General features: G+C 40.5%; 1 protein-coding gene across 1 annotated transcript; it reads left to right on the top strand.

Moving 5' to 3' along the window:
• The first annotated feature begins 6822 nt into the window (after positions 1-6822).
• Positions 6823-10393, top strand: CTLA4 (cytotoxic T-lymphocyte associated protein 4). The gene is made up of 4 exons (XM_009289422.1): positions 6823-7007; positions 8234-8584; positions 9076-9185; positions 10132-10393. The coding sequence occupies exons 1-4, from the start codon at positions 6950-6952 to the stop codon at positions 10228-10230; spliced, it is 618 nt and encodes a 205-aa protein (XP_009287697.1). The 5' UTR covers positions 6823-6949; the 3' UTR covers positions 10231-10393.
• The last annotated feature ends 726 nt before the right edge of the window (positions 10394-11119 follow it).

The following is an 11119-nucleotide window of genomic DNA, read 5'->3' as shown; positions in this document are numbered from 1 at the left end:
AAGTTAATATTCTTAGAGTTGCTATAGATGTGATTGTCTAAGAATTTGAGAAAGATAAGGCTTGTAGGGAGTTGCAGTATCTGTCAGTAAACAGGTATAGTAAGAAAGAGCTTCTGAACAGAGAGGTAGAGGCTTGTCAGCTTTTTCAAACTATCACTTTGGCTAACAAAAGACTCAGCCTCCCCTGGCACATCTGGCCTCTCTGACATTTCAGGGTTTTGTTTTCATACTTAGCCCTGGTAGGGACTTCGGAAAAGGGGAATTGCTAAGTCCTAGAAATGTGGTTTCAAGTACTTTGTAAACTAGGGAAGACAAAGGGAGTTGGAGTTATCACTAATGCAAGGGTAAGGCTTTGCACAGGAGAACAGATTCTGTGGTGAAGACTGAGTTGAACAACAAATCCTGCAGCTGATACATTTTTGGAAAGTATAGGACCTGCTTTTAGTTTGCTGACTCACATGATGCCAGCCACAAACCCAGCACTTGGCTACAGCATCCCATTTGCAGAGAGGTCTGGGTTATGGGGTGACATTTTTTTTGCAACTGCTACACTTCAAAACCAAGAAGATTCTTGCGAAGTCTGGGATTTATTCCACAACCCTCTGCCAGAAATTCCTTATCTTTGTTCTCCAGAGCCTCCAGCCTATGATTTAACACATATTCTAATGCAAACTCACAAGCCTTGCACACATCACTGTAAACTTTCAGTAATGTGCGGTGGCCCGTGGACCAAAGGCAAACTGATCGAGCATATCACTTCCATTCATCAGGGCATCAACCCTACAGATCTTAGACATAATTCCCATAAATAGATTCTCTGACAAGCTCTGAATAAACAATCTGTAATAAAGCCACTATTCATTCCATACTTTTTGTAGATAAAACTGCAAGGAAAGAGGCGAGGAGAAGGTGTGGGAAGCAGAAAAGCGAGGCGAGGTTATAGCAAGGAGGGATTCTGAAGTGATCCCAATCCCTCAGTGCTGTGTTTCCATACCACCTTGCTCTGTCATGCAAATTTTAAAGACCATTATTGACAGGGATGCAGGTGGTGCACTATCTGGTCTTTACTAAAATGTGTTTCATTTGTAAGTGGCTTCTGGGCAGGTTTTGTCTGGGAATATGCTTCATTCACAGCCTAACAGCGACATCTGAAAGCACTGAAAAGCTGCATATACCCTTCATTGATCCAGCCACTCATATTTCTGCCCAAAACATCCTTTCCCCTCTTGGTATTCTCATTTCCCTATATCCATCTCATCAAGAGCCCTCTGAGATTTCCACACAGAAGCTGTTTCTGTAAGATGTCCAAGGCTTGTGGCTTCTGTTCCCAAACTCGATGTGCCCTTGGGAAGAGATGCATACCTGTGCTGTAGTTCTGAGATCCAGTCCCCACACAGGCAAATCAGACCGAATGCGGATGTGCTTGAATGTGACAAAATACCTTTAGAAGCCTTAGCCCATGATCGCTATTCACCTCAACTGCTGAAACATTCTCTTCTCTGGCCTTGACAAGCTTTGGCTCACTGCTATGTATTCAAAATGTTACTGCGAATCTGTCAATTTGAATACCTTGTCATTCTCTTTGTGTCTGTCCGCTGGCTTTCCCCTTCTGCTGTATTACTAAGTTTCCTTCCTTCATTTAATTTAATTTAATTTCATTTCATTTCATTTTCCAGCCCATCCCATTCTAACTATCAGCTCTCATTCACTCTTCAGAAATGGCCTCCAAACTTTGACTGGTGAAGAAAGCTGATCTTCATTACCCACTTGTCATCAATTCAAGGAGGTGCTTTAGAACGTGCTCCATGCCATCCCTTGGATTTGAACATAACTTCCCACTGTGAGCTTAGGAAAACGCCTTTCCTTGTCAGGTCTGTCTTTCAAATATTTGGATTGTCTGTATGTCCACTGAGCTGGAGCACTCTCCTTTATGTAAACTTCTTTCAGTCCTTTGCTTTATAAACGTTAAATACAAAAGTTTAATTCTAGGTTTTCCAGGAGTCTGGCTTTGATCTTGTAATTTGAAATGCCATAATTTTTTTTTTTTTAAAAATCAGGGTCTTAATTAGCCCTGTGAACACTGGAAGTAGGCTCTTAAGCTATATACCACACGTGAATTACGCTCCTCAACTGTACCCTTTAAAAATATTTCTTACGCATCTCATTTTTGAGGAGAACAGCACTCCTCACATGTCTTCAGCAAAGCTTTATAAAGATTTATTCTTGTGTCCCTCATTAAATGCAAACTGCTGTACTGTCAGAGCCAGAGAGTATCAGAGATACGGCTACCTTTTGCTGTTTTTCCTTTTTGCAATGCTTTAAGAAATAAATGGAAGCAGAAGTGAAACCTTTCTCCAGTATGTCTCCATGTCTTTACAGCTGCAGCTCATCATGGGATATACTTAACTGCTTTATTTTTAGACTTGGGGAGTTCCTTTGGTTCTTTTTTGCTTATTCCTGAAAACAGACTAGCTTTCAGTGTTCACTCTGGGATGAAGCTGTTTGCTTTATTCTGTGTTCACTCCCAAGTGACTGGCCTATTAACAAGAGATTTGTGGTGCTCTGCTTTGGCAAGCTCCTTCCTTAAAGATAAGTCCTTAAACATCTGCCAAGATACTTCAGGGTCTGTGTTCAAATTCCTCCTAAAAGCTCTCCCTTGCCACAATCCCTTACAGGAAACTGGAGAAGAGTAAGGAAGCTGGTGTGTAAAGACCTTTTGCCTGTGTTGCTTCTCAGTCCTGTCTCTTTATTTCCTCTTACTTCTGTCTGTATCTCTTTCCAAACAGTCTCAGATCTTACATTTTGACTGTAAGCTGCATAGGGCATGGGGAGGGGGCAATACACTCACACAGGCAGGGGTCCTGGTTGCTACTGGGCCATGTACGGACTATTACAAATAACATGTAGCAAACCCAGCCAGGTAAGGGGTACAATGCAGACCTTCAAGGCTAACTGAGAACTATTAGCATGAAAAGTTGGGAGGCAATTTTCCCTCTGTGTTAGATAACTATAGATGCCCTGAATTTCAGGAAAGCCTGTTGGATATAATTAATTTACAGTAGGGGAAACAAAGCCTAGACTCTAAAAAGGAAATACCAAAATTGTAGAACAAAGAAAAAGGACGCTCACACATCCATCCACACCTCAAATCCTTCTGGACAATCTGCTGGTCAGCAGGAGTGCACAAGAAGACCAATCCCATGTGCTCTGAGAAGTACTGGATGGAGAATTCCTCAGCTAGTGCTGTCCTCGCCTCTGCTGAGGCTGAACTGAGAGCACAGGCTTAGGACTAGAGAGCAGCATCTGTAAATCCAGGTTAGAAGCTGATAGAAAGGCCACATTTCTTAGAGACTTAAAAATCAGTGGTTTTGTGATGTGAATTGTGGTTCCTTCAGGAACCAAGACTGATCCACCAAACTTGGTCATATCTAGGCCTTTACTTACACTAATCACATTTTAGTCCTTTAATGGTAATGAAACAATATTTTTCCAGTCACTGTGTTATTTCCTTTTCCCTTTACCTATTGTTTTGTAGAAAAGATTTTTTCTTCAGCCATACCACTTAGAGGTCTGGATTTTTTTTCAAATGACAGTGCACTTCAAAACCCCAATAGGTTTGTGGCAAACTAACATGGTAAAAACGTGAACTGTTTAACATAATAAGACATGATCTCACACTCTGAGTTTAACAAAATATCCTGAAACCAGATACTTATGCAAATGATAAGCTTCTCTTCTCCCCATTACATCTCAAGCAGTTCACCAAGCAAGTTCCTGTCACAGAAGAAAAAAACATGGGCAGCATGAGACAGGCTTTAAAGTGTGAAAATTAATTTTGTGAATAATAACATTTTGTAACGGGAATTCTGACAGGGTGCCAGCAGGAAGGTTTGCCCTAACAAGCATTCAGTGAAGAAAAGCTATTCAAATCATTAAAATGTGAGCAACTAACCCAAAATGAGAAAGAAACTTACATGAGAAACCTAGTTATTTAACTTACTAGCAATCTGACTAACCACAGTAGTGTAGCCCAGTGTTCAGTGTAAATTGCGTATCCCTCTCTGAGCTAAGTTCAAAGAGGCCGTGAGACCCGAACCACTCTGAAGCTGATTCCGCAGTTTAAGGCTCTGCAGCTTAGCTCTGCAAGGCCCTCACTCCCCTCCCCTGCTCTCACACTTTGCTATGGTAGCATATGTAAAGTATAAAGGTTTCCTGTGACCTGGGGATTAATATCACCCCTAAGAACAAAGAGTACTATAATATAAGTATGTGCATTAAAGGAAAGATTTATCTTACACTGAGCTTTTGGACACAGCAAGTGCAAAGCACAGGCTGTTGGAGGCAGCCTGAGGAATATCCTTCCTGAGAGACCTTCTGAATCTCAAAGTCAAAGGGAGGGCTCTTCTTTCACCCATTCCCTTGCCCTGGCCCTAGGCCATGTGTCAGGTTCCAGTTATGGGGAAAGGGTGGAAGAAAGAAAGTTCTCAAGATGAGGAAGTCAGGGCAGGAAGATACCAGACTACACAGACAAGAAGGCACAGTAACTAGGTAGAGATAGGTCCTATGGCTGTAGACCACCAAGCATGGCTGTGATATACAGGGAAGGTGGACCAAGCAGAAGTCCAGAGACTCTTCATCAGCAGAAGAGTAGTTAGAAGAGGGGCACAGCAGAGAGAAAAGGCATCCCCAGCGATTCTTGTGGATCTTATTTTAGGAGGGAACTCATTCAGTTACCAATACCTTGTTCCATGCCATAATTGAGCTGGGAAGGATGGGAACAGTGAAGGAGAAATCTTATTTGGAACAAGATCTCTATTTTACTGCATCATCCATCTGCTATCTGCATACATTACCTCAAGATCCAAAGTCTGATTAGGAAGGGTAGAGGGCACCATAGCAAGGTGATCTCTATCCATTGGGAGGGGAATACTCTGGGCTCACCTCAGGCTGCCCTAGTTGTGAAGACAGAGACGACTTCAAAAGACTCCACAGGGAGACATATTGTGCCTTACTTAGAAAAGCAGCCATCATAACATGAGGCTTTTAAGGAGGAACAGGGTAAAAAGTAAAAAGTGGTCGATCCAAAAAGGCACCCTTAGAACAAAACAACCAGGAAACAAGATGAGTAACAGTGGAAACAGAATGTTTGCCAGAGCAGTCTCAATTGCCAGAGAGAGCAGCACCAGAGCGCTACCTCTCACTCTAGCTGTATAAGATACTGTGGATATGCGGGGCAGTGAGCACTGAGTTTTACATGGCAATCCTTTACAAGTGTTTAGTGGTTAATTGCACCATCAATTTGCAGTCTCAATCAAGTATCAGAAGATGACGTTATGGTTGATGAGGCTCAAATGCATAATTTGTTTAACTGGATACAAAATCCAAGACCATCCAAAAATACATAGGACAGGTAATTTGGTTACTACTCTGGATATGAAAATGTCAGGCATAACCTGGTAATTTCATGCCATAAATCTCACTGATATTCTGGTACATGATGTTGCAATAGCATTTATTTAATATTAAATTTAATATTAAAATTGATTTAAGCTTGTCTAACCAGTAATACAATATGGGCCTGACTCATTATTAGGGTGCAGTTTTTCATTTTCCCATAGCCATATTTTTATTTATTATCAGTTCTGTTTTGAATGCTGGTTAAGATCAAACTGACTATGAATCTGTCATTACAAACAATTGTTGCATCACCTAAGTATGGAAGCAGTAAATTTATTTATTTCTTTAGGTATTTATGTGATTTCAATATCAAATATTTATCCTGTATCTTTGGATTGGGCAGGCTACTGTTCAAGAACTAATGCTGCTAGTTTTTCTAGGTCACAGTCTAAAAGTAGGTCTTTGCAATCTACTTGATCTACATATACAAATGATGACGCACCTTCTAAAAGAACTTCTCAAAGTGTGGGAAAAAAAAATGATGACCTTCAGTGTAACTGAAGTGTAACTTCATTTTTATGAAATTCTTTAGACAATGATTCATGGATATGATAGTCTATCATCACATAAAAAAGCAAAATTATTTTCAGACCTTACATGACTTTTAAAAGGCCAATGGGTGAAAACTGTTTCACTGAGATTTGAAATGACGCAGGTGCTCTAAGCAGAGATAGCAATAATCAAAGCTCCTGCAGTGTTTTTCATCTGTTGATCTCAAGGTACTTAGACAGTAAAGTCTGTAGGTAGGGAAAGTATTGTATAGATGTGGAAGTCATTAGCTATAAAGCTAGACAGATAATTTTTTCTTAGAAAAAGGAAAGCCTAAAGAAGCTGGGTTATGATTCAAGTCACACTGCTGATATGAAAAGATGAAGTCATTGCAAGTGTAATCAGTATTTTGAAGGGGGCAGCAATTTTTAAACATCAAAAGCACTAACATTAAAGCAAGCAAAGAAATTGGGGGTGGAGGGAAGTCCTCCATAAAAAAGCTAGCTTGCACCGATTCACTGTGCCACATTAGGCAGAAGTATAGTTCTGTGTGTGTTGTCCTAGTAGGAAATACCTGATGATTGCTAAAATATTAAGTGCAAGTTGGCAGCACCAAAGGGCCTGAACTGCCCTATTGGATGATTACCTTTCCTCCCCCAATTCTTAAAGCAGAATGGATGGCAGTTTCAGATTGAATATATATTTTCCATCTGCTGAACAGTTGTTTTTGTTCATGCTGTTTGAGGTTAACTGTGCACGTACTAATCAAACCCACTACTTCCTTTCTCGTAAAACCAAAACAAAGCTTCATATTACTTTCAGGTACAGCATCTGGGATCAAAGCTATATATACACACAGTTACTCTGTGTGGGTTCAAACATTTCGAAGATTCAGTATCCTGAAAGGTGTCGCCTTTTTTCCAGTCCTGAGAGTTCCAGTTTGTCTTAAAGTCTGAAGGCATCAGCCACCTTCAGCCCCTTCAGCATCTGTCCCAGCGCAGGAATGCTCTCAATATTGGTCACCGTGGGCTTTCTCTGCACAGCCAGTGCCGTTGCTGAAGGTGGGTAGATGAAGGAGGCAAGGTAGCTGGGGGTGTCTACATTTTCTTGGTTGCACATCTTTGCAAGAGATGGACTGGGTACAACAGGGAGAGAAAGATGACATGGGACCCCTCCATAGGACAGTCTGGGGACAAGGTCTTGGGGCACCGCGAGGTATCTGGAAAACCATAGACAGACTTTAGAGCAGTAGCATCTGTAGAGAGTCTGGGCAGGATTCAGAGTAGCTCAAGAAGGAAGAAAGATTTTGACAAACCAGGCCCTGTGAGTGAAGTTGTTGGCAGCTGATAATGTGGATATAGAGGTTTGAATGGATGGAGAAATTCTACTCCTCTTCGTCCCAAATTCTTGCACTGCAGAACTGACGAAGATAAGCCCTGCCCCAAAATAGACTGATATAAAATGAAATTGAACAAATAATACTGAATCTTCACAGCTTATTAAAGCAAAAGTTGGTGCCTTCCCATTGTGTAGCAGGATAGAGTATAGAAATTGTAAAAAGCAGCCAGTGGGGATGTACATGGTACACTAGTTTCCCTTTAAGATCTGTAATGATTTTTTGCAGTATGTTTATCAGGCTTTGCTGTGTGTTGCTATACTGTGGCTTGGGGTATATACTGTTGCTGTACTTTGGCTTGGGAATAGCTGGTTAAAGATGAGGAGCAAAAAGATCAGAAACAAAAGTATGCAAACAGGTTTTCCATCCAGTTTTACTGTTACCCTAATGGTTCTGTTCCGTGTTCCATACAGGATGTCAACCTGTTTGTTTCTAAATGTGAACATGCTTATTTCTACCAGGCAGAAATTGTGGTTTAAATGCCTAACTTTACATATCAAATTTCAGCTTTACCATCTGAAATCTGTTTTTTTTTTCTTTCTTATGTATATTAAAAAGTTTGTGTTGAGGGAAACTGAAGTGTGCAGGTCATTGCTCCAGTAAGTGGGCCAAATTACCTACTATTTAAGCAACAAGTAATTGCTGAGATGTATAATATCATTTATAGTAATCAAAGCACTTCTTGAGCTTTTTTAAGTATATTAATGCAGTGCCTGTGTGAATTGTGGTCTTGGAGTCCTTTTTTTGGAAGGATTTAGCAGCATTTCTAGGAGTTATGCATGGATAATAGGAGGTGGTAGGACTCCCTTCCTATTGCGCAGGTTTCAAGCAAATGACTGCAGATCATTTCTTGACAGTTCACTTACCGTCATACTGTTTACTTCCTTACAGTAATGGAAGTGACTCAGCCAGCAATGGTGCTGGCCAACAGGCAAGGAGTCGCCAGCTTGGTGTGTAAATACAAGCACATTGGGAATGCAAAGGAAATTCGAGTGACTCTGCTTAAACAGACGGGTGACCAGTTCACTGAAATTTGTGCTTCAACCTACACAATGGAGTTTAAAATGTTCAGTGTGGAAGAGGTCATTCAGTGCCATGTTAGCCCTAGCCGAAACAATGTGACCCTCACCCTCACTGGCCTGCAAGCTAATGATACCGGTCTTTACGTCTGCAAGATGGAGCGGATGTACCCTCCACCTTATTTTATGAACAAGGGAAATGGGACGCATCTCTATGTCATTGGTAAGCCAAGCAGCTTTATAGTACTGTGATATCCCAGGTTAAGGGAGTTGCTATTATGTCTCAAAGGTCTTCAAAGTTCTGTTTGTAAGAAGTGAAGCTGAACACCGATTCAAGCTCTGAGAATGATGATTACCTCTTATTCCTTTCAGGTCTCCCTGCACACCCCTAAAGCAGGCATAGTCATACCCATGCAATGTATTTAGCAATGTATGGATGTTTGACAGCATAAGCAATACCATATAGTGTACATGTATGTCTAGGCAGTTAGGTATGTAAGTGCAGAAATAGCGGAGAGTAAGGTGCATGTTCTTCTACAGATAAAGTCTATTTTCACTGGAGGTTGAGTGGGCAGGGACCCAGAGCTCAGTCCCGGTAGTAGCCTGGGATAGCATATGCTAGAGAAAAGCAGTGTAGAGGCTGACTTATTGACTCTAGGGGCTTCCTTATGAGGCTCATGTGTGACATGACTTGTGTGATATCATATGTTTTAGATCCGGAACCTTGTCCAGACACTGTCATATATCTCTGGGTATTAGGAGCTACTGCTTCAGGATTTTTTCTTTACAGTATCATCATCTCAGCCATTCTCGTGGGCAAAGCGGTAAGTCCCATCAACTCAGCCCCATCCTGCTAATAACACCCCTTTGTGTGATGAGGACAAAGAGAATGAAATGAGAACAGGGAAGAACACTGGGAACAAACGTACTGGGATGCTCCTTTTTACTGGTGCAATGCTGTTACAATAAAGCAAAATAAGAGAACTTGCTGGAGCTGCCATTTGGATTTGTTTATGGCTCATTTGTGTTGCCAGAGTACCAGAAAGCAGTCAGCTTACATCAGCTGGACTGACCTTGGCTTAGGTTTGGATGCTCAGAACAGGTTGGAGTCCTGGATGCTTCTGGGATCAAAGGCAACAGTCTCCACGTGTACTCTGATTTCACAACTGATTCATACAAAATCCCAGGATTTGATTTTTCCTTTTCTCACCATTCACCTCTGTGCAAAGCAAATTTAAAGAAGTTTCCCCTTGTGATGGGGGAGAATTGTAACTTACAGCATTTTTAACTTCACAGCTAGAAATGTCTGCACAAAGACAAACACACGCGAAATGTAAGCCTGGGTTGCCTCTTTCCATGCTGGTCTGGAGTACTCATAGTCTGTTAGAAATAAACCGGATGTCAAAGCTTAAAACTAAACAGTATCCCTGTCCCATATTTTTCAATCCGCCCTTGTCCCTAGAAGCTAAATGAAACTGACCAGTGTGAACACTCATAATTTTGAGCCAACACTGAACTCTGCAGCAGGAGCACCTTCAAAGGGCTAAATGAATGGCAGGACTCTGTTTTTTGCTAAATGGCCCCTGTAACTCCTGATTCTCCCTCAAATGGTCTCAACGGATCTTCTACAAAGAGGGGTGATAGGGAAAGGTGTCTAGAATACCTTCTACTCAGTAAAGGCAGAACATCCATCAGTTTTCTCTAAAATGTGCTGGTCAATGATTATGCTGTGATCACTTATTTATTTTACTACCTTCCCATATTTTATAGATAAAGAGAAGACGATGTCTCACTACTGGGGTCTATGTGAAAATGCCTTCTGAAAAGCTAGAGAAAAAAGTGATTCCATTCCACATCACTGTTAACTGAAACAAGGAACGAGAGAAACTGTTTCCTAGCTCGGATGGAGAGTCTGCTAATTCACTTAAGTTAAAGAAATAAAATTAATTGTCTTATTAAAAGGTGTATGGGAAGGAGAGAGAATATTCTTTGTAACTTCTATGGTTTGGAGGAGAATAAATAGTTTATGCATTAATATTTCAAGGTTAACCCTGTCACATAAAAATGGCTACATTAGGCCATTGATTCTTTGAATTGTATTGTACCAATAGTCTGCTAATTCACTTAAGTTAAAGAAATAAAATTAATTGTCTTATTAAAAGGTGTATGGGAAGGAGAGAGAATATTCTTTGTAACTTCTATGGTTTGGAGGAGAATAAATAGTTTATGCATTAATATTTCAAGGTTAACCCTGTCACATAAAAATGGCTACATTAGGCCATTGATTCTTTGAATTGTATTGTACCAATATGTAGTCTATATAATATACATATATATATGTATAGCATTAAGAGCTATTGCTGTTGCAGCTGAGCATCTTACTGTCAAATTTCACCGTCTACTGATGAAAAGCTAGAGAAAAAAGTGATTCCATTCCACATCACTGTTAACTGAAACAAGGAACGAGAGAAACTGTTTCCTAGCTCGGATGGAGAGTCTGCTAATTCACTTAAGTTAAAGAAATAAAATTAATTGTCTTATTAAAAGGTGTATGGGAAGGAGAGAGAATATTCTTTGTAACTTCTATGGTTTGGAGGAGAATAAATAGTTTATGCATTAATATTTCAAGGTTAACCCTGTCACATAAAAATGGCTACATTAGGCCATTGATTCTTTGAATTGTATTGTACCAATATGTAGTCTATATATATATACATATATATATGTATAGCATTAAGAGCTATTGCTGTTGCAGCTG

Source organism: Aptenodytes forsteri, unplaced genomic scaffold, assembly GCF_000699145.1.
Source record: "Aptenodytes forsteri isolate BGI_AS27 unplaced genomic scaffold, ASM69914v1 Scaffold442, whole genome shotgun sequence".
Taxonomy (NCBI): Eukaryota; Metazoa; Chordata; class Aves; order Sphenisciformes; family Spheniscidae; genus Aptenodytes; species Aptenodytes forsteri.
This window is presented reverse-complemented; position numbering and strand designations above follow the sequence as displayed.

What these genes read in the sequence shown, in the direction of transcription:
- CTLA4 (XM_009289422.1), top strand. Translation starts at nt 6,950, where the DNA reads ATGCTCTCAATATTGGTCACCGTGGGCTTTCTCTGCACAGCCAGTGCC. An exon ending in AGCCAGTGCCGTTGCTGAAG is followed by an intron (nt 7,008 to 8,233) that starts GTGGGTAGATGA and finishes ACTTCCTTACAG; the next exon opens with TAATGGAAGTGACTCAGCCA. An exon ending in GACGCATCTCTATGTCATTG is followed by an intron (nt 8,585 to 9,075) that starts GTAAGCCAAGCA and finishes CATATGTTTTAG; the next exon opens with ATCCGGAACCTTGTCCAGAC.